The following is a 24129-nucleotide window of genomic DNA, read 5'->3' as shown; positions in this document are numbered from 1 at the left end:
AATTTCTTTTTTCCCTCCGAATAGTTTTCGATGTTTGTTTTTGGATTACTAGAAATCGTTGCCATTTTTCTGATGTTTTGTGACTATTGAAGTTTTTCCAAGCATTGGTCCTTTCTACTATTGCTTGGTCACATATTATATTCCACCACCTGTGTTTTCTCCTTCTCGGGGGTTGACTCAATTTCATCGTGGACTTGAGGACGTCCACAAGTTCCGTCCAGTTTGTGGTGTTTGTCTGACTAATTTCCTGTAAGATGTTTTCCTTGTTGAGTTTTATGTATTCGGGGTCTGGTCTCAGCACTTTGTCTAGTTTTGGCTTTTTTCTATTGGGTTGTAATCTGGTCTTTAACTGTAGAAGATGGTGGTCTGAGTCAAAAAAATCCTCTTCTCGTTTTCACATTCAGAATTTCTGCTGTGTTACTCTTGGAGGTGACTACATGGTCTATCTGGAATTCACCCAACATTGTGTTGGGCGACTTCAAACTATACAGTTTCTTGTTGGGTTTTTTGAATTGTGTTGACATAATTACGAGGCCGAAATTTTCGCAAAAGCTTATTAATCTTTCCCCATTCTTGTTAGTTCTCTTGTGAGCTGTATGGATTCTGGTGATTTTCCTGTATTTTTTCTCTTTACCTAATTGTGCGTTAAAGTCTCCTAACAAGATTATTACATGGTGTTTGGCAATTTTGTTTGTCGTCTCTTCAAGGTCATTCCAGAAGTCATCCACTTTCTGGCAGTTCTTCTTGTTATAGTTATTTGTGGGTGCGTGTGCGTTGATCAAGGTATATGCTTTGTTGGCCGATTTGACGGAGAGCGTTGATATACGTTCTGAGGTAGACTGGAAGTCAATGACAGAGTCGCTGATAGATTTGTGGACTGCAAATGCTATACCAAACTGTTTGAGTCTTTTCTCATTAGTTTTTACTGCTGGTTTTCCTTTGTAGATCCTGTAGTTGTCTGTATCAAAATGGTTTTCGTCCGTAAATCGTGTTTCGTGGATTGCAAGGATTTTGATCTGGAATTTTTGCAGCACGTCTGTAAGTTGTTTGATCTTGCCCAGTTTGAAAAGAGTATTAGTATTAAGTGTACCGATGAAGTGTCTTTGTTTTGTGTGTAATAATTTGGACGTCATCTGGTTCTCAACCGTAGGCGTAACATGATGCTCCTGGTCCCCCGGAATCCGATGACCAGGTAAAGCCAGCCTTGCGACTGGTGCCCGGGGTAGTGGATTCATTCCTTGTGTTATCATCATGTTTGGTTTTCAAGTTGAAAACTAGCTTGGTGGTGGTCCTTCTGAGGAAAGATCACGAAGAATAAGACTTGATTGTTGAGATCCAGAAGGTTGCTGCAGCCGCACCATCTAGGCGAACAGACGCTGACCCCTAACCGCTGGATACCAGGCAGACGTTAGTGGATTTCGGTTGATAGTTTTGGTCCACCCCAGGTATTTTATTTCCCCGGTACCCTCCATATCTGGAGAGCATTCCCCTATCCGCCAACTGGAGAGGCGCCCGATGGGAGACTATCAACTCCACACTTATTATTATTATTATTATTATTATTATTATTATTATTATATCGAGTTCCATTGATCTTTTCCTCTATTCCCCCCCTTCTTCCTCTGTTACTCTGGTCATCTCTGATAGTGACCTTTTCATATTGATTTGCTTCTTCCCTTCCCACTCCCAATGACCAGGTTATCTGCTAGGCTTTCCATTGTGTTGATTGGCCTCTAATACCTCCCTGGTTGTGTTTCCACCTTTGCCAGGTTGTGTTGATGAAGTCGTCTGTGATCTGTCCGAAAGATAATCCATGCTGCTGACATTCCCATTCCCTGCTTGACAGGCCCCATTCGCTATCAACCAGTTCCTTGGTGGATCACGGATATTACCACCACTATCCGTTATCGCCATTTCTCTTGCAACATCTCCGTGGCACCCGTCCTCTGCCGGTCTTATTAAATTTAAACGTCTTCATGTCAAATCCTGGTACTTAATCAGAGCAAACAGGTGTGTCGGAATGCTTTGTTTCCTCTGCGTTCTTTAGCTCTTCACACCCTCCACGGTTGTCAGTGGCAGTCTTCCATTCTGGACCTTGCCCTTCTAGGTGGCCTCTGTACATATCTATCAGAGCTCTTGAAACACCTTGCGACACAGTTTTTGACGGCATCGTCATCAACCTCCTATACAGTTACCTTCCACCTCTGTAAACAGCAGGCTGAGCTTCCCGCTTATATTTTACTCCTTGTCAGGCAGAATTCTAGTGTACATTTTACTGAATGGGAGCGTCTTCTGGCCCTCTTTTCTTATCACAATTCAGCTTCTGGCCCCGATTCCATCCATAACCAGTTGTTCAACACCTCAGTCCTCTACAACAACAGTATCTCCTTCGGTTGTTTAAGCATATTTGGCTCCATGGTATTTTCCCCTCTCAATGGGGAGACAGTGGTTGCTGTCCTTAAGCCTGGCAAGAATCAATCTTCCCTTGATAGTTAACCAGCTAGTCAGCCTGACCAATGTCCCTGTGAGTTTACTATACTGGATGGTGGGTTGTTAGCTATAGTTGGATCCTTGAATCCAAGGACCTTTTACTCCTTACAGTGTAGCTTTCAGGAGGGGGTAGTCTCCAATTGATCATCTCCTTTGATTGGAAACCACACTTTGGCAGGCCTTTTCTCAACACTGCCATCTTGTTGCATTTTTCTTCGATCTTCATAAGGCCTACGACACAGCTTGGCATCATTGCAGTCTCCTTATGCTCCGTGAGTGGTGTCTTTGGAGGACCTTCCCGATTTTTATTTGCCAGTTCCTGTCCCACTGGTCATTCAGAGTTCAGGTTGGCACTGTTTTAAGTTCTCTGTGGTCCCAGGAGAATGGTGTTCCGAGAGGGCTCCGTATTAAGTGTCCTTCATTAATGAACTTGTGGCCTCTGCTGGCCCATTGGCCACCCCTGCACTGTATGTAGATGATTTCTGTATTTGGGCTAGCTCCCACTCAGAGATTCTGCAGAACGACAGCTCCAGAGTGCCGTCTGGCACACTTCCACATGGACAGTCTCGCACCGTAAGTCGAGGATGGTGTGTTTCTGTTGTACTATGGCCCATCCTGATCTAGAGCCATATCTCAACACACAAAACCTACCCGTGGCTCTTGAGATCCATTTCTTGGCTCTTCTTTTTGCGACAAGCTCACTTGGTTGCCGCATATCCATTGTCCGAAGTTTGGTTGTTTTTTGTAAACTTGATGTTTTTCACTTCCTTGCCCACACCTCTTACGGTGTGAATCGTTCAACCCTTCTCCGCCTTTACCGGGCAGTACTTGTGTCTTGTATGGATTGTGGTTGTGAGGTTTATGGATCAGCTGTACCTTCCACACTGCTCCTCTTGGGTCCAGTTCACCATTGTGGTATCCGTTTAGCCACCAATGCCAATCTCATCTTCTGGGTTCCTATGCCAACACTATCTGCTCTTCCCCTGCTCACCCCTTCTATTGTATTCTTTTCGCAGCAGTTGCCCACCCTCATGTGGGTTACCGATTTTGCTCCGCCTTGCATCTCTTAACAGTGTTGTCCATCTCCCCTCCTTGTCCTTATGGGGGTTTCAGGATGTCATTGTGTTTTACACCAATGGCTCTAAATCTGCTATTATATGGGATATGCCTTCACGTCTTCTGTTGGCATGGAGCCCCATCTCTTGCCTGTTGCGTGTGGGGTGTTCACTGTGAAATTGATGCTATTTATAGGGCCCTCTGCTTCTTTAAATAGTTCTCACTTACCCTAGTTTTGTTATATATGGACTCAATGAGTGGTCTTCAGGCTATTACTCAGAGCTTTCGCACCACCCGTTGGTCTCTGCCATCCACAACCTTCTCGCTGTTCTTGGGGATTCTGCTTATTTGGTTGGTTTCCTTAGGATTCCTGGCCACTTCGGTATACTTGGAAATGAACTTGCTGATCGTCTGGCTGCCCGGTGGGGCGTTCTTCTTGAACCCGCCAGGGGCAGATTTGCTTTACATCAAATCTCTTTTTGCTCGATCTTGGACTGACTCTTGACTGGCTATCCCACTGTCTAATAAACATCATTCTATCGAGGAGACTCCCACCATGTGGCATTCTACCCTCTGCCGCTCCCAGTGGAAATCTGCCATCCTCTGTCATCTTCGTATTGGCCATACTACGTTGACACATGGTTTTTTACTCTGCAGTGAGCGGCCCCCTCCTCCCCACCCAACTTTGTGGTTGTGGGGCTGCCCTCATGGTGGTCTATATTTTGCTGGACTGCCTCCCATTTTGGCTCACCGCAATAAATGTGTCCTCCCACCTTCTCTGTCTCTTGGGTTAGCAGATGACCTGTGCTTGGTTATGTCTGTCCTCAGTTTTCTTCACCAAAGTGGTTTGGCTTCTAAGGTTTAAGTCCTTGATTTTTCCTCTGGAATTGGAGTCCCTCACTTAGTGTTAGCATTGGTTATGGAGTCCTTGGTCTTCCCTCTACACCAGCCACGCTCTCGATGCCTTTCCCTAGGTTTTGTGTGGTCTTTAGTGCGGTTTTGTTTCCTCTTCTCTTGCGTCTCTTTCTCCTGATGTTGTCCCCTTTGTGTTGTGGTTGTGGTCGGGTGTGGGAACTGGGACGGGTAGGTGGCGGTGCTGGTGCCTGACCCCTCTCAGCATTTCTGGGGCACCCCTGCTCTCCCTGTTTCCCCCACCCCCTCCTTTTATTTCTTCTTTCAGTTGCCCTGATGTTCCTTTTATCTCTTTGTTTGCCCATTTTCCCTTCGTCCTGATTGACTGTGCTCTCTGTGTTGTTCCTCCTTTGATTTCTGCCATCCTAGACCATAGAACCAACGACCTTGCTGTTTGATCCCCTCTCCCAAATCAACCAACCAATCTCCATGTTATCTATACCATCTTATACAGCATGGGATTCCTGCTTTGGAAGTTTGCTGCTGTGTGGAAACTGCTGTTTTCATGCAAGATCTGGCAGCATCTTATGTTGCTTACATAGTGAAATGTCTGCATAATGCGACCTTCCACAAATGTATTACCTCGACAGGTTTTGCAAATGCATTCCTCGCAAGGTCATTCAAGTTGAATCCATGTGACTTTCGGTCCCTGGGGATATCTAAAAAAAAAAAAAAAAAAAAATATTTTTACCAGGGACATGTTAAGTCACTACCTGATTTGAAGCCCAGTATACAGGCACATTTTGCTGAGATTCTGTCGGAACTACTACAATCAACTGTTGATCATGTCGTTTCAGGGATAAGCATCCCATCAACTTCTCTGGTGCTTATACAGAACAAACTGTGTAAGCGGCAGTTAATAATAAAATCAATTATGCCTTTCTCACATGTTTGACTTCTTTTTGCCAACGCCGTGTTCCTGATTCATTATGTAGGGAAACATTTCTGTACATCTTTCGTGCATTCACAGTGCCAGATTTGTACCTGGTGGCCAAAGTTGAAACTAGCATTCTTTCAAATTGTATTTTAGTTTTATTACACCAAAGGTTTCCATGAACAAATGCAACAATATTCATACACAGAAACTCTTTTTCAGTCACAATGATATCACTATTTAAGACCATGCCCTTTAATGGAAGTATCTCCACAACATTCTCATCAAATACAAGAATGCAAATACAGTAATTGTAGAAAAAGCATGATAATAGAACAATATGCTCAAAACTCATAATTTATGACCCCCTCCTCCCCAAATCCCCATGCTTGGAAATACATCCGTAACATGAGTTGCATTAAAACTCTATAAAAACAATTTTTTACATAGACAAAATGAACATCAACATTTATCAACACAGTTAATGACAGTTATAATATTATGGAAAGGAAAGTTGCCACTCACCATATAGCGGGTATTCTGAGTTGTAGATGGGCACAACGAAAAGACTGTCACAGTATAAGCTTTCGACGACTGTGGCTTCAGCTGCCAGAGGTTGCAGTCGCTCATGTGTTTCAAGATGTACCATAACAAAGATTTGTATTGCGTACAGGTAAAGCAGTAAAACATCATCTGCTAAGTCACAATGTGGACGGTAGTCTGTGCTGAGTGACAGTGGTGGACTCTCATTGAAGAGGATTGTGATGAAAAATAAGAGAATGACACGTGCAAAAGTCACTGCAGAGCTGAATGTCACACACACACACACACACACACACACACACACACACACACACACACACAAACCCTGTTGGCTCCATAAGCAGGAAATTTCAGGACGAGTAGGAATTCCAAAACCACTCGTCAGTGATGCAACTGCCTGTTAGCAGCAAAATGTGGTGCTGAAGCCATAAAACCTGCATTGTGAAACAGTGTAAGAAAGTCGTTTGAATGGATCAAACTTGTTTTCATACAGTTTCCGGTTTCTGGCCAAGTTTACATCCCAGGAGCGATACGTGGCAGGGCTTTGGCAGTGATTTGGGCAGCGATATTGTGGTATTCCGAGGGTCCCGTGGTTCCTCTGAACGGTAACATTACTGCCGAGGATTATGTAACAATTTTAGCTGGTATAATGTTTGCTGTTCAGTGGTGGTGCTGTGTTAAGAGAAGATGGGGCTCTGTTCACACAACTTGCATCATCCAGCAATGGTTTTGTTAGCCCTAATATAAATTGTCTGGTCACCACAATTACCAGAACTCAATATTAATTAGCTTTTGTGGTCTACTTGCAGAGAAGGGTACATTATCACTATCCACTTCCATCATTGTTATCTGAACTTACCTCAATTCTGCGGGATCAATGGTATAGGATACCCTTAAAAACCATACAGGACCAGTTGTTATCCATTCTGAGATGAATGGAAGCTGTTTTGAATGTCAACAGGTTTCCTACTCTGTATTAGTCATGGTAATGCGTGTTGTTTTTGGCATTTCCTTATTTTTGTCCACCCTCTGCATTAGTTTCCATGTCAATTCATTACATGCCATACACAGTTATGAATTGTTTAAAATCCTCTCTGGAGGGTGAGATATATAGCCATGGAGGTCTTGGTAAAGAAATGATAGAGAAACACAAAGCTAACAGTAATGAATTTTCATGCAGGTTCCTTCTTACAAAGAAGTCAAGATGGCAGCTGGACACTTAATAATACTCATAAAGAACGGGTTTAGAAGAAAACTGGTTCATTGTGAGATGGCTCTTCACATTTATATTTGAATTTATATTGTGCTACACACACAGTGTTTGCAGCTTTTCAGTGTGGTGAAAATTTCTTGATGTAGTGGTGCCCTACATAAAAAAAGAGAGATCTAAGAACAACTCAGGCTGGAACTTTGGAACTTGGCAGTAGACGTAACAACGAACTGAAACAACAATCGTAAATGTAAACAGTCATCTGAATATAAAATTGTCTGTTCCATGAAATTTCATGTAAACTGTTGTATGTCAGTAACTTACTGCCACAATGTTTAGGCACAAAGTCCTCTGACCACTTTCAGTCATATACAAGTGAAAGTAAACTGAGCTGCGCAGGTTAAAACCACTGGTGTGTTCATCGTTTTCCTAGTTATCACTGTGCATGCGGTGCTGTAGTGCATGCCCATCTGCTGCAAGTCTGTGTCCTCCTGTGAGCACCTTCCATAGTGAAAGCTTGCATTGTCAATATCAGTTCGATTAGCTTCACACGGTATTTCGTGGAATGATCTATGATAAATAAATAGCATTATTATTACTGGCTGATACCTGCTCTCTTTTTTTTTTTTTTTTTTTTTTTTTTTTTTTTTTTTTTTTTTTTTTTTTTTTTTTTAAAAGCAATATCTATTTTTACTCGCCCGTGGTCTCACCATGTCAAATTTTAACAACACAGCAATAAATTCTTGGATAATCTCTTCATACTTTTGGGCCACAATCATGTAATAATCTTTGAATGATATTTCCGCCATTTGACTATACAAACTTCTTTATTTTTTAATACTATCATGATTTTGATCTTAACCAAATGTCAGATACAGCAGTGTCTGTTATAATTAAGACTTGAGTTGAGTGAAGTCATAGTCTTGATAGAAAAGTTGGTCAGTATGTTACAGATGTTAGTCATACCCAGTGAGTGCCTAGATAGCAACCACCAGCTATTAGTTGCTGACCTAAAAGTGCCAAAATTTAAACAAAAGAGAGTGCCAAAGATTAAGACTTAGTTGTTGAAGGACGGACATGGAAGTGAAAAGAAAGCACAAAGCATGAATAACATCCAAATCACCCAACACTGAGAAAGGGGGAGTAGAAGAAGAATGATCCATATTACTGGGAAGACTTTACTACAAGGATAGAAGAAGAATTGTTAGCGACGTGTGGCTGTGGCCCCATGATGAAGAACAACTGTCACATTTCTTGCAACATCTGAATTCAGTCTACAAGAACATACAGTTTACCATGGCGGGGGCATTAGGGCATTGTGTCTGCCGTAAGCCTACACATACGGACCTTTATCTGCGCAAGTGTTTGAACTGCCATCAACCTTCACAAACTACTGGTGTCTTTAGAATGTTGGTACACCAGGCTGATGTTTCTAATGGAGACAGCCTTACAAAGGAGCTAGAACACCTACAGTCGGTGTTCGAAGGTTACGGTTACTGTGCACATCAGATTAGTGCCATGCAATGGAGAAAGAAACCTGATCGCTGCTGTTCGAGTCCAGGGCATTCCTTCCATACGTCGGCAGCCTTCCGTCCGAAGTAGGCAGAATCCTAAGGAAACACAAAGTTAGTAATCTTCTGGCCACTACCGAAGATTAGTGTCCTTCTCGGTTCGATGAAGGACGATGTGGGTCTGCGGAAGGCCAGGATTTACAAAATTCCTTGCCAATACAGCAAAGCGTACATAGGTCAGACAATACGCACAGTACATGAACGGGGGCGCCACACTCGCCTTTCGCAGCTCAGTAAGTCGTCTGTAGCTAATCGTTGATTACCACGGGACGTTCTATAGATCATTCTGCCACAAAAATCTTGACCCCAGTGAGATCCATTTGGGATTTAATTCAGTAATTAAAGAATCTTTGGAAATACATCCAGCAGAAAATCTTATAAATTGTGATGGCCGTTTTAAACAGGACAACGCTGGGACCCGGTGATCCCTTTAATTTCTTCTGAGAGAAAACATTTTAGTCATAATGACACGTCTGGCAACATCTGGTGTTTGTTTTTAGCAATGCGGGCGTGCTTTCCGACAGAGGGCAGACGTGTAACTTCACATATATACACACACCTGCGTGCCACAGGTGGAACAGTTTTTCTAAAGGGCGCAGATTTCAAGAGGAAGCTCCTGTGACAGCCACTGATGCACACAAGTTTCCACACCGATCTGTGCTATGAAGCAGACACTCACCTGAAGATGGCTGGATGGTTGCCAGCTGATATATCATGGCAAGAAGTCAACAAGATTCAGTTCAATCCCAAAACTTCATAAAATATTCAGTACTTCAAGAATCAAAATGTAGGCAGTCAATAAATGGCCTGACTGTAGACATACATATTGTCAGTAAAATTTTGATTAGTCAGGATATGTTAAAAACAAATTTTTCTCTAGGACCCTCTTAAAAATAGAGGGTCGTCTTGTGCTCAGGGTCGTCTTGTGCTCAGGAAAATAAAGTAAATACGATAAAGTGTAGCTGCGGAACTGATATTTCCGGAAAAGTACTGCTAGTATTACAGTATGCATCAATTTGATAGCTGTTACATTCAACATCAAACTCATCACTATCCATTTTCAAATGCGCTAAGTAGCTAACAGAAGAATACTCGGATCCTGCACAGCGTTAGTATCCAGATGCTTTTAGAGTTTGTGATATGTTGGTCAGCCATGCTCGTGGTTTGGAGCGCAGGCAGAAATCGAAAGAGATTTGCCCGCAACATACGTGAAGAAGAAACTTTTGAACTATTGTCAAAAAATGGTAGTATTCACTAGACGCCAAGCACGTAAATCAGTTTCACTGTGTATCTCTTCAAGCCAAACGAGAACTCGTCTGGCTAGCTAGGCATGTGGAACTAAATACCCTCTGTCAGCTGAACGCTAAACAATTAGCACGCAAGAACTGGGTACTGTGTTACATATTTTCCCCCTCACACTATAAGTGATTAGCAATAAGTTGTCTGAGGATAATTAACACTTTGCTGTCCCCACCTCTCATACAACTTCATTCACTTGGTGCCAGCAGCGCTAATTCGGATTACTTGGCTTGTCACTGGCTGTTCTTGACATTATCTGGAGATTATAAATTGTTAAGTTTTACTAACCTCATGGTTAGTCCTCGTAAGTTCTGAACCCTGTTCCCCCTACTTTCGTGAAATTTCGAAGATACGCATACGTAAATAAATACAAAATTTATTTGTTTCACATATTTGTTTATTTTCGTTGTCTTTGGTATTTAGTATTTCTCTTTCATATGATATGCAGCAAAAAAGTCTCAAAGATGTGTAACGCAACTCCACAAGACTTTTACATTAAGTTTGTTGTTCTTTTTTGTTTTTGGAACATGCATGGCAGTTTCTTTGTTTACGTTTATTCATTTCAGAAATAAGTATTAGTTGGTGTTGCTTTATGTGATCAGAAAGTCTGTCAGCCAGATCATGACGACACATACGTGATGTAGTGGCAATCTCCAAGTTTTGCTCAGAAGCAAGTGCGTGGTATTTTATCCACAAATCGGACACTTTCAATTTATAAAAATCGTGAAATCGGAGACTCTTGTTTTTTGTATTGAAATATTGACATGTACGGAATGCATTAAATAATGCCCAATTAAAGAGATACATGCAAACCTTTTTTGACCATTTTATATTTTTTACTCATAGAGTAATAACCCAAATATTGGTCTACCCGATCCTCTCCTTTCATGTATTTGTTGTAGTCTAATACACTTTCAAGTTTTTTTAATTGTGTAATTGGTTTTTCTACATTTTCTTTGAGTGGCAGTGAAAGTGGCATTATGTATTGTAGAGATAATTCGTATGATTTTAGTTTTTGAAGCTCTCCATACATGTGTGATTACTTCACCTTTCCGTCGATGACAAGCTTCAAACACATAGACTTTTGTGCTCTTTAATTTTTCCAGAAATCCTCTATTTTGCCATGTCATTCCACAAACTTGAATTTTCCTTTCAAGTAACTTCTCTGAAAGCTCTACACTGTTATAACAATTACCTATGTCGAGGTGATGCCACTTTCCATAAGAAGGTGTCAATAGTTCCGTCACTGTTTTTGCTAAAGGCTGTCCAGCACCAGAATATATCTTAAATGAGGAAATGTATCCTGTACTCGAATTGAACAGCATCCGAATTAGTATGCCATATTTCGTAATTTTCGATGGATTGTAAACTTTAAAATTCAACCACTAATGTGACGGTGTCATTCCTTCATCAGTTGAGATGTTTTGACTTAAAAACGATAATATTTGTCTGAATCGGTTGTGGGACATCGTTTCGCGAAATATTGGTGTGTCTACCAATGGATTCGTTGACCAAGAATCATCGATCCTTGCTTTTTTTACAATTCCCATAAGGATAGCAAGCCCAAAGCATTTTATGCTCTGTGTATCTTAGGGAAATGTGGTTTGGACCCGGAGATCCTTCAAATTTGTTATTGGTCCTTGGTAAATCGAAGTCTGACCACTGTGCACTGTCTTCTTCTTCTGATTCATCCAAATCAGTTGGCAACTGTAGCGTTCAGCGAATGCTGCTTGGACATATTTCACTATCTTCCAATGGTTCTGCTTCACTTTCATTTTTGTGATATCCAATATCTTCTTCTCAATTGGCCAAGTCGTCCGGAATGTCAGACAAGACGTCCGTGCATTCATTGTTAATAATCATATCATCTCTTTCGTCTGCCATAATGAAAGGGCACAAGTACTTATAAAAACAAAAAAAACTGGATGACGTGTGCAACTTATTGTTACCTAAACAAAACACCAATAGAATGCAAAAGATACTACAGTGCTGTCACCAGCCACTGCGCAATACTATGCACACGACACCACTGTGGTGTCGCTGGCTGTTGACCACTGTTTCGCACACACCACCACTGTGGTGCAGCCGGACAGCATACTGTTATGATTTAAACTTGTAGTTGAAGTAAGAAAAACAGGAGAGCATATCACTTTACTTTAAAAGAATAAGATCCCATCAGAGTACCATATTTAATACATAGCTAGTAATGAATAGCAATTCTGAAAAATCCTAAAGTATTTTATGTTTTGTATAATCAGTAGTCTGAGTTACACATATATAAACCTGTGTTTTTCTTTCTTCACATTAATGCACTGTTTCAGGTCCTTCTGGAGAAGGATAGTGTTTCACAAGAGGCTCAAAAAATTATAGGTTCTATAAAGTCTGTAGTGAGGAAAGATGTATTGCTACCAAGGACAGAATTTTGGACAGCTGAAGAGACACTCGTGTTTTTGAGAGAGGGGCAGTACTTTACAGCTGATGATGTAGAAAGTGATGATAATCAAAACAAGTATTTCCCAAAGGCGTTCTGGCAGTATTTGAACAGTGGTAATTACTTTAATATGAATTTGTAAGCATGTATTACTTTCACTGTTTAGCTATCACATTTCTCTAAGAGCTTCTCTTTTTCTGTTTGTTTACTGTTGCATTATTGTAAAATTATTTAATTTTTTTCGCATAGAATTTCTCTTTTTTCCTCAAGTGTTTCTTTGCATTAATATAGCTTATGATCTTCTTTACTTATTATGATTAGAAGTAAAATTGGAAGATAAAATTTAAAAAATTATTGAAAATACTAAACAAAAGAATATTAGCAGCAGTAAAACCATAAACACAAAATGCTAAGCCTCTGACATTAAAGTCATAAACACAAACTAAACGGTAGTAAAAGATATTCTAGCTTTTAACATAATGTTGCCTTCTCAGAAGTTGGGATGGACAGGCGAGAGTTGGACTTTTCCATGTGGGATTTCCAATGATTATGCAGTACTCGCATAATTTTTTGTGTGACATGGTAATGTGGACTTTAGAAGCAGAAAAACTGCAGTGAGTTGTGTAAGAAACAGAAAGAGGAGGATTGACGTGAGAAGTAGTCTGAACACACCGGTAGAGGGAGAGGGGAGTACAACTGATGCCCTAGGAAGTTGATAAATATTGATGGAAGTTGGAAGAAATAACTTCAGGACAGTGGGAATGGTAAGAGTGGAAAGCTTAGGTCATTACAGAGCTGAAGCAGGCAGAAGAGCTGGAGGTAAGTAGCATTACATGGATGCAAGAAAATGATGAAAGGGGAAAATAAAAACTATTGCCACAAATTTAAGATAGAGATCAGAAATAATAAATATCGATCATACTGCTAGTTCTGTAATGCAGATTTTGTATTATGGGGTGTCCAGAAATAATGCATATACTCTTTGTAACAGAATATGTCTTCAACGAAAATACCTAGCTACACAATCTTCATGGTGTACTGTAATTTAAGGCCACAGGTCTTTAAACTGACCGAGCGAGGTGGCGCAGTGGTTAGCACACTGGAGTCGCATTCGGGAGGACGATGGTTCAATCCCGTCTCCGGCCATCCTGATTTAGGTTTTCTGTGATTTCCCTAAATCGTTTCAGGCAAATGCCGGGATGGTTCCTTTGAAAGGGCACGGCCGATTTCCTTCCCAATCCTTCCCTAACCCGAGCTTGCGCTCCGTCTCTAATGACCTCGTTGTCGACGGGACGTTAAACACTAACCACCACCACCACTTTAAACTGACGGACTTAAACCACAGTGCTCCACTTGCAACTACACAGAACACCCCCCCCCCCCCCCCCTCCCCCGTTCTATCTATTTCGTAGGGAATGTGTGATTGAGAAATTTTCTTTTATTGACTTGAAAGTGAGGTTGCACTCCTGTATGTGTTAAATATGTAAGACTGGTACTGATAGCGCACAACATTTCAACATAATAGAAACCGTTGACAGGTTGTTCAAAGTAGAACTTGGTAAACCCTCTGGAAGACAGATAACATCACATGGATCATCTTACTGGTCTTTTAATTTAATCAAAGAAAACTCAATTGAAAAAACTATGAGCCAGAATTGCTGATCATACTTGCCTTCATGAGGTGAACTGTGTAATACTGCCAATAGACACACACAAATATAAGAGAGAGGCACCATCTAGCTTTCAGAACTAGAGGGGAGATGGGTAGGTTCCCGACAAGGGAGCGTGTGGTTTGTTGTGGTAGATACTTCAATGGATAGGATAATGTTTAGACGAAAAATTTCCATAAATTTGACCTGTTTGCCTGGTTATGGCCAGCAGACTTCTTCCATTAAATCTGTGTTAGACATAACTGTTGTCACAAATTTTACTTCAAAGCAAATAAAATTGGGTAGAGTCCTTAGGTGTACTCGTTACTCCCAACAGTAGTAAGAGGCCCAAGTCGTCTTATAACTGAAGTTTGTTACAGGGTGACAATTATTGAACTACATGAAAAAAAAAAAAAAAAAGAAATGTAAATTAGTTACAAACTACGATGTGCACGCACTTAATTCAACATGTAAATGTCACAACAGATATTTGGATTTAGGTTACGACATTTTCAATATGTCTACTGTCATTGGCGATGACGTGGCGTAGCTGAACAGCGAAATTCTGCATGACCCACTGAAGTGTCGGTACATTGATGGTGTCAGTGACCTCCCGAATGGCTGTTTTGAGCTCAGCAATGGTTTTGGGGTTATTGTTGTACACCTTGCTTTAATATATGCCGGCCAATCGGGGGCCATGCCAATGGCCTCTGGGTACCCCCAGAGCCAGAATGTGGTCCCCAAAGTGCCCTGCTGGGATGGTTCCTTTGAAGGAGCACGGCCGATTTCCTTCTCTAATCTGAGCTTGTGCTCAATCTCTGATTATCTTGTAGTGAACGGGACGTTAAACACTAATCCCCTTCTTCAAAGTGCTCCTCCAGGACATCAAACACTCTCCTGCTTCATTGTGGTCAAACTCCATCTTGCATGAACCACATCTTGTCGAAATTGGAGTCACTTTGGATAATGGGAATGAAATCGCCTTCCAAAACCATTACGTACCATTCAGTAGTCATGTCATCAAGGAATATCACATCGATTATTCCCTGACTGGACACTGCACACCACACTGTCACCCGTTGAGGGTGAAGAGATTCCAGTAATGTGATGTGACAGTCCAGATTGTGATTTATTGCCCAGTGACATCCATCCTCCCGTAAATCACTTGGGCCCTACCTCGACCTGCACAACGAACGTGTAGTGCTCATCGTACTCTTGTGCCGTTCTCTAATGAACCCTCATTTGTTGCATTCCTTACACTGTCAGGAAAAACAGTTCACCCCTTCACTCCATTTCTGTGTTTATAGCACACCTGAGTGCAGGTGGTGCACGGATGAGCTCGCTCTGTCGTCACATGGTTTTGCACGCACATTCCTCGAGTAGAGAGTTTGGTGGCTCAATGCCATTATATGGTCTACACCTTCTAAAGGCAATGATATTTCGATCACTTCAGTGGTTTTCATTTTACAGCCTCTGGCTCATTTCTTTTTGAATGTGCCTTGTCTATAACTTACCTTCAGTTATTCTTCTGTATGAAGTTAGTATGTGGATTATTTACCTTATTAAATTATATTTCTGGATATGTCGTCCATAGTTTGACCTTCCGGTTGTGTTCCCACAGTGGCCCAAAACCAGGGAGCTGCAAAATGCCTTTGCCATCATTGCAAACTGGGCCGCATGCCGTCACTTCTCCGAGACCCGGGCACCTGTGAAACGGTAGTCAAAACAAACCTCCAGCAGTGGTTGTTCTAACATTAAATCATCTTACAGTTAATTACTCAAGATTAACCTGAGAATAATTGTTTCAAGCCACTCTCGGTTATATGTTATTCTGATGTATGTGGTGGCAATGTAAATTACGTGTGAATATTTGTACCCCCATGGGGAAAGGTATAAAGGGAGGGCAGATCACTCAGACCATAGCATGACAGACTCTCATCTGTAGTGGGGGCAAAGGTAGACGATATTAGCTCTGGCATTATCCTAATTTCATCTAGGACTTTTCTTCACACTGAAAAGCTGTTTTTTTAAATTATGTAATTATGTATAATGTCACACAGAGGTTGGATGTGTTAATATCTACAGGTCTCATTATTCTCAGCTCTAACTTTTAATTCTTAGAGTGAATAGAAATTTTACTGTTTTTCTTCCTCATTTAGCTGATCCCATGGGTCTGTCAGCAAATTCGGAAGGCGAACTTGCGATAAAGGCCTTGGGCGCATGCATTTGGTACCTGAAAGAATGTGTGGTGCTGGACAGAATATTATCACTGAAGCAGTTCTCTTCATACCTACCTGTGGATGCAGTGCTTCCTGTGGCACAGGTTTCTGATGAAGAAGGAACTGTAAAGTTACCAGAAAATATGGTATGTCCAGCAGTTTTTTCAGTGTGTGCACATTTTTGTTTGAAATTCAGAGATGAATTTTGATTCTTTTATGTAAATACTGAGTATTTGGCGTCATTGGGGTACATCACTCAAACAATATCATCATTTGTGGCCTAAGAGGCTTGCAAACGTGATCAGCAGGGAATGTTGTTCTTGTAGCATCCAGATTTAACATAAGTATTAGCAGTTGCTGCAGATAAGATTTTATTAATTTAGTGTGTATGCAGTCATTAATAAGAAACATATATTGTGATGTACAGAGTGATTATAATTAAAGTTAAACCTTCAAAACACTAGAAATAACACCACTGGTCAGAATGATGTCAAATTGCAACAGAATATTATTGGAGAAGGGGGGAAAGGTACATCAAAAGGAAACAAAAGTGTGAAAATTGACCAATAGATGTTGCTGTATGTGTCAGAATACATAAATGAAAGCACCTGTCATGGCACGACCCACACACTAGGTACGCGATTTTACCTCCTTTCGCATCTGCAATGTTTGCCATGGCTGTCTCAATGCAGGATTGTGCTCTGCTTATAAAGCTGTATTACAGGAATGATGACTGCACATGTTGCTCTGCAGAAGTTCCAGACACTTCAGGGTTTGAAAAAAGGTGTTGGTTCGATGACTGCCGTGGATCCGGAGAAAATGATTTGGAAATCTGAAAAGACAGGTTTTTTTGTTGTGCAACCTGGCAGAGGGAGGCAAAAAACTGATTCGATATCAGTGGAAGCAGTGGCCGCAGCAGTGCAGGAGGAGACGAGTGGTGGTGTGTAAACGTGTAGTGCATGGAGAATTGTCCGAACATTGGACTTACCCGTGAACACCGTGCATAAAATCCTACGAAACATCCTTCTTTGCTATCCATTGAAAATCACCCATGTGCACAAGTTGCTTCCTGTTGACCTGCCAGAAAGAGAGACCTTTGCTTTAGAATTTCTTGCTTGCATGGAAGTGGACAATGATTGGCCGTGGAAGATTTTGTGGACAGGTGAAGCACTCTTCCATCTGACAGGATATGTCCATACCCAGAATTGTTGAATATGGGCAACAGAAAATCCACACACAATCAACCAGTACCACTACATACTGAAAAGGTCTGTGTGGTGCGGGTTTACGGCATCATTTATCATAGGGCCAAATTTTTTTGAAGAAGCAGGTGCTTCTGGTCCTGTTACCTGCACTGTCCTGTAACTGGTAAGCTCTATAAGTGTCTAGTGTGCAATCATGTCATTCCAGCTCTCCAACAGCATGGATGTGTGGATGGGATCATTTTTATGCAAGATGGCGAATCTCCGCACATTGCAAATCCAGTTAAGCAACTGCTGAAGCGCCATTTCGGGAATGCTAGAATTATCAGCCGCCATTTCCCTACAGCCTGGCCGTGTCGAGCACCTGATCTTAATCCGTGTGACTTCTGGCTGTGGGGCTATCTGAAAGATGTTGAGCTCAGTGTTCCGATTGTAAACTTAGCTGCATTGAAGGCGTGCATTGTGCAACACATTTTGAACATGACCCCGGAAACACTTCGATCATTTGTCGGACATGCTGTTTCTTGACTTCAACTTGTTGCACAAAATAGTGGACAGCGTATTGAACATATTTTGCACCAGTCACACGGGAATTAATAATCCAGTTTGATTTTCAGTGATGCTTTTTATGCAGTTTTTGGCCTCAAGATAATTAAAAAATGATGTGATTTATGCTTTTTATGTGGTTTTTGGTCTCAGGGCAATTAAAAACCGATGTGAGTGATGCTTTTCATGCAGTTTTAGCCCTCAGGACATTTGAAAACCGATTTTTCCCATCCAATGTGATATGACCTTTCCATAGTGGATGGGATTCTGTAACTAACAGTATCACCCCTGTACACCCACGCACACTGAGTAATATAGTTTGTTTAATGTCAGATGTACAACTTGGGCATTGTTGTGAGATTCATTTGTTATTCGCAGTCAACTAATATTAAATTATGATGCTTACAGTGCCATGTATTGCTACATTTTGTAACTATTTGTTATTCTTCTGCCATACGTTTTCCCCCTTCTCTGATAATATTCCTTTGCCATTTGAAGTCATTCTGACCAATGGTGTAACTTCTACAGTGATTTGAAAGTTTAACTTATAAATAAAGTTAAAGTTAAAGATTATAAATAAATCACCCTGCCAATATATCGAGTCAGTTTTTGATATAAAATCCTGCGTAACATTTCTTGTGAACCACTATAATGCCTCTTCTTTTTTGCGTTGTCATGCACACTCATTGCAGACCTTTTTGGGTCTTCTTTCCTTCTCTTTTAGGCACAGAATCCATCTACTGAAAAGTTTAGCTGTGAGATACTAAGGTAAAGGAATCTTCAAAGGTCACCTACATTGAGGAAAGGCTACTGTGTTCTTGAATCTTTTGAGCACTTTTGTTATCAGAAGGTATCAGTAATGATGTGGAGACAGTTGATGGGGTTTTAGTGGTTCAAATGTTAAAATGGCTCTGAGCACTATGGGACTTAACTTCTAAGGTCATCAGTGCCCTAGAACTTAGAACTACTTAAACCTAACTAACCTAAGGACATCACACACACCCATGCCTGAGGCAGGATTCGAACCTGCGACCGTAGTGGTCGCGCGTTTCCAGACTGTAGCGCCTAGAACCACTCGGCCACCCCAGCTGGACGGGTTTTAGTGAATACAGTGAAATGTGCTTGGTATCATCAGGTTGACAAGGGCTGACCATTGCAGAAACATGTTTAATATGTTCACTTGAAGTGGAAACTGGAGGGCAGGATGAATTAAGGTAGTTTATTACTCCGCAAGCCACCTGACGGTGTGTGGCAGAGGGTACCCTGAGTACCTCTATCAGTTCTCCCTTCTATTCCAGTCTTGTATTGTTCGTGGATAGAAGGATTGTCGGTATGCTTCTGTGTGGGCTCTAATCTCTCTGATTTTATCCTCATGGTCTCTTCGCGAGATATACCTAGGAGGGAGCAATATACTGCTTGACTCTTCGGTGAAGGTATGTTCTCGAAACTTTAACAAAAGCCCGTACCGAGCTACTGAGCGTCTCTCCTGCAGAGTCTCCCACTAGAGTTTATCTATCACCTCCATTTCAATTATGACATCAGAATAGTAAGACTTTCCTCTTATATTAAAGGCGCCAACCATTTACTAAATTGCTTGAAATCTGTGCCTCTCACACTCCAACCACACACCTTGCTTGTCACCATCAATGCCACTTCCCTCTATACAAACATCCCCCATTTATATTGTCTTGCCTGCTACTGAACAGGTCCTCAACCAGCATCCACCTAATTCTGAACCTATGACATCCTTCCTGCTCACATTAATAAACTTTATGCTTACCAGTAAATACCTCACCTTCGAGGGGCAGACATACAGTCACAGATCAGCAGCATGTCATGGGAACCAGGATGGCTCCTTCCTATGCCAATCTTTTCATGGGTCGCTTGGAGGAGGGTTTCCTAGGATCCATAAGCCTTCAGCCGCTGGTTCGGTTTTAGATACGTTGACATTTTTGGCATATGGACTCGTAGTGAGGCTGACCTGCTAAAATTCTTGGATCTGTAAATACATTCTCCCAATTGAATTTTGTGTGGCCCTATTCTGGATCCCATGCCATTTTGCTTGATGTCAACCTCGTCTTCACAGAGTGTCAGCTGTTTACATTAAATCTACTAACAAAGAGCTGTAGTTAAATTTTTACAGTTATCATCCTTTCCATGTCAAACATTCTCTCCCATACAGCCTTGGCATTCGAAGCAAATGTATTTGTTCATATGTGGACTCTTTCCAGCAATACACCACCATTCTCACCTTGGCCTTTCCCTGACATGATTACACCAGCCTATTTCAACAGTAAATTTCCTGGTCCTTCACATCCAATTATGGTACTGCTGATCCCTCCAAAAACCAGCTTCCAGTTACATGTCCTGTCACTCAGTATTATCAAGACCTTGAATGTATTAATCACAAATCCTACCCCTGTGACTGTCCCTGGTGTAAGATTTTCCCTTTGTACCCTCCTACTACCACCTATATTAGCCTTGCAACTGGCAAAAAATATACTGACTAAGGCAGACCCACCTGTGAAATGACATTTATTGTACTAGCTGTTACGTAAACACTGTTGTGCCTTTTACATTTGTGATGGCGACTACCAAGTAAGCAGTTAGGAGGGTATCTATGGCAACAAACTGTATCCTGTTGCAGAACATACTTTACAACACGAGTCGTGACTTCGATGCCTGATTCATCACATCCACATGTGCCATTTGGATTCTTCCCCCAGGCACTAGCCTCTCAGAACTGCACGTATGTTAACTTGGGCTAACACGTCCTCAGTTCTCGCCACCTATGTGGCCTCACTTTATGTTAATTTCTTCACTCTCAGCATTTGTTCTCAGTTACTTTTCCTGCCTTCACTCCTTTTAAGTTTTCTACATCTTTCATTTTCTGACCGTTCTATTTTTCCCTGCCCCCCTCACCTGTGCCACATACAATGCACATAGCTTTCCACTCTTATTAACTTGCACACAATGTTTTCTCAGTAATCTCTGTCTTGGGTATTACCCTATCTCCATCTTTAAGCTCTCAGGTTTTCGAGTCTCACCAGATACAGTCCCCAAAAATCAGTCTTTCCTTCTCATGCTGTCTGGTAAGTCTCTCCTGATTTGGGGTTCTGAGCAACTCTCCTGTACTCTCCCCATTTCCTAAACCTCACCACTCTTGTTTGTTCACTTCTCTTCCTTCCCTTTCAACGTTTCTGCCAGGAGGAGGAGCCACTGGCTCTGAAAGCTTTCGAATTTGAGTACCTGCGTTTCCTGCTGCTGCTTGGTGAGTAGATTTTTTTACTTATCCAATTACATTATATTTTCAAAAATTGATTGTTTTTGTTGATAAAACAGTGAGATTGTTTTTCATGAGTGAATGATGCATAATTTGACATAAGTTACAATTGTTATACACTTGTGAGTAGTAGTATTGGGGGCAGGGAGCTGCTGTCGCTATGGCAAAAGTGTCACGTGACAGAAATGTTGTCACAACTGGCTTTTGGCCACTGGCGTGTCAGGCGAGTGCAGGATGTGTCAGGTGGGTGCAGGATGGACGAGATGATTTATGTCACTGCACTACAGTTGTGCCTGCCCAACATATGGGAAACACTCTCTTAGAGGTCATTCACATATTGGACTTATGCATGCAACCGTAACGTGTCGATGTCAGGAACTGGAATTGACCGTTGTGGATTGTAAGAGCAGGTAGGTAGGTTACATAGGGGAAAAAATCACACATCCATTCAGTGCTGCTTGACAACTTATGGAGCAGACACAGTTCCAGTACTGCCACATTCTAATGCAGTACTGATACCATCACTCCACACATCTACCTTGCTTCTTCATTCGTGGTGATGAAAGTATTTCTGTATGTAGGGGGTGTAAATAGTCCGGTCGTAGACGAGGTCTGTTCAAAAAATTCCAGAACATACGTTATTTCGCGGCAGTCGTGTGTTGAACCCGAAATGCTGTTGGCACCCCTGCACACACCTGTGTTTAATGTGTAACTACCGGAAGTTTCATTGTTATATGTCTGTTAGTTATTGTTCAGCACTGTATTGAGTAGAATGCTGTCACAGAGTTTGCAAATTTTGAGATGGCAAAGTTAGAGGAGTAACACGTCTGCATTAAATTTTGCGTGAAACTCGAGAAAACCTTTACAGAGACACACCAAATGATGCAGGAAGCCTATGGTGATGAGTGCTTAAGCCATATTTGGTGTTACAAATATGGCTTAACACGGTTTAAAAACGGCCATATGGAAATTAAAGATGACTCTCGTTCAGGGCGTCCTTCGATGCCAACGAATGATGACTGTCAGGAACGTCAGTGACATTGTGCGTGCCAATCAAAGACTGACTGTCCGAGAGATTGCAGGAGAATGTAACATTTCAGTTGGATCATGTTATGAAATTGTGACACAGCACTGTGTTGCTGCCAAGTTCATCCCACGGCTCACGAGTCAAGACCAGAAAGACCTTCGCATCGCGATCTGCGAAGAGCTTTTGGAACGCACAAATGAGAATGATGTTGCTTAAGAGAATCTGGTGATGAGATGTGGGTCTACGGTTATGATGTTGAGACAAGATTCAATCTTCACACTGGATTGAGAAAGGATCTCCGAAACCAAAAAAACTTGTCAGGTCAGGTCAGTGCTGATAGTTTTCTTGTACGTTGAAGGATTAGTTCATCATGAATTCATTTCACAGAAACAAACTATTAATTGATGCTACTATTGTGATGTGTTGCAAACCCTGCGAGAAGGAAATGGCCTGAAATGGGGTGAAACAATTCATGGCTCTTACATCAAAAAAACGCACCCACACAATCACATTGGTGTGTGACCATTGCACAAAAAATGAAATCACTGTGCTGCTGCATTCTCCCTCTCCACACCTGGCCCCTGCAGACTCTCTCTCTCTCTCTCTCTCTCTCTCTCTCTCTCTCTCTCTCTCTCTCTCTCTCCAAAGTTGACAACCCTGTTGAAAGGATTTGCAGCGATAAATGGGTTGAAAGAAAATTCACAGACGGTGCTTTGCGTTGTTGTATCGTGCAAGGTAATAGCTGACAAAACAGGTGTGATTACGTAGTACATTGAACAAAAGACTTAAATGACATTGAAAATCAACAGAGCATGAGACTGGCTCAAAGAAATAAAATATAGGGACAATTCAGATGCAGTAAGTTTGCTGTATGCTTTATGTGACACTGTATTTGGTAACCAATTGACCTCCCTGTTCACTTTTTTCCTCCTATTATTATTTCAGTTATTGACAAAGGGCTTTTTGATTTCAAGTGATTAAACTGTGTCACCTATTGATTTTAAAAATCTTACCATTAGTTCACAATTAGTTCATAATATTGTTACATTCCATCCTGGATTTTTCATTGTTTGATTTTTACGATTTGTTCAAGTACACACTGTTCCAAATGCTCAATATCAGAGCTTGTAATTATCTGTTTTAAATATTATAAACAGTAGCTGAAAATATTATTAATATACTCTTGTGTTGTTCAGAGAAAAGTTTTCTTGTCTTTGCCTGCTGCACGTGTCCTGTTTCAGGAACATTGTGATAAGGAGGTGCAGTTAGTGTGAATCCTTTCTTACATTAAGCAGTAACAAGCTGAAAGAAATATCTAGAAGGCATAATTATTTTAAACATTATTCCGTAAAACTTGAGTTACAGATCTCATTGAACATTTTAATTTGTGAAATTATTGTAGTTGTACTGTTTTGCCATTTGTATGTGTGTATCCTCATCTGATACAAGAGTATAATCCCAACAAAAACTGAGGTCCGTGGTGAATAAGCAGTTTCATTTGCCACAGCTACAGATAATTTTATTGTGTCCCAAATGTCCCACATATTTGAGAGAGCACCACCGTATTGCATACGCGTAATGTTATCCATTGAAAGTAACATGGAATTGGCTAAATTTGAAATATTTGTTTAAAAATATTGTTGGAGAAATGATTTTTGTGTTTTTATTTCTTTCTTAGATTTTGGATGGAGCTGCCTTAAAAAACTTAAACATACTTGGTGATAATGAGTCACTATATAAGAAGCTTGATTATTGTGTTACGCCTTTTGGGAAAAGGTAGGTCCACATTAAAATTGCTGCGTTAGTGATGTACTTCT

General features: G+C 41.2%; 1 protein-coding gene across 1 annotated transcript in view; it reads left to right on the top strand.

Moving 5' to 3' along the window:
• The window catches only part of LOC126092089 (DNA mismatch repair protein Msh6), a 325870-nt gene that overhangs the window by 163978 nt on the left and 137763 nt on the right, over window positions 1–24129 (top strand). The window contains exons 14-16 of the mRNA XM_049907512.1: window positions 12277–12502; window positions 16195–16400; window positions 23991–24088. Of these exons, the coding sequence (XP_049763469.1) occupies window positions 12277–12502; window positions 16195–16400; window positions 23991–24088 (530 nt within the window). The remainder of the gene's footprint in view (window positions 1–12276; window positions 12503–16194; window positions 16401–23990; window positions 24089–24129) is intronic.

This window comes from Schistocerca cancellata, chromosome 7 (assembly GCF_023864275.1).
Source record: "Schistocerca cancellata isolate TAMUIC-IGC-003103 chromosome 7, iqSchCanc2.1, whole genome shotgun sequence".
Taxonomy (NCBI): Eukaryota; Metazoa; Arthropoda; class Insecta; order Orthoptera; family Acrididae; genus Schistocerca; species Schistocerca cancellata.
The sequence above is the reverse complement of the archived record's forward strand: the minus strand, read 5'-3'. Positions and strand labels throughout refer to the sequence as shown.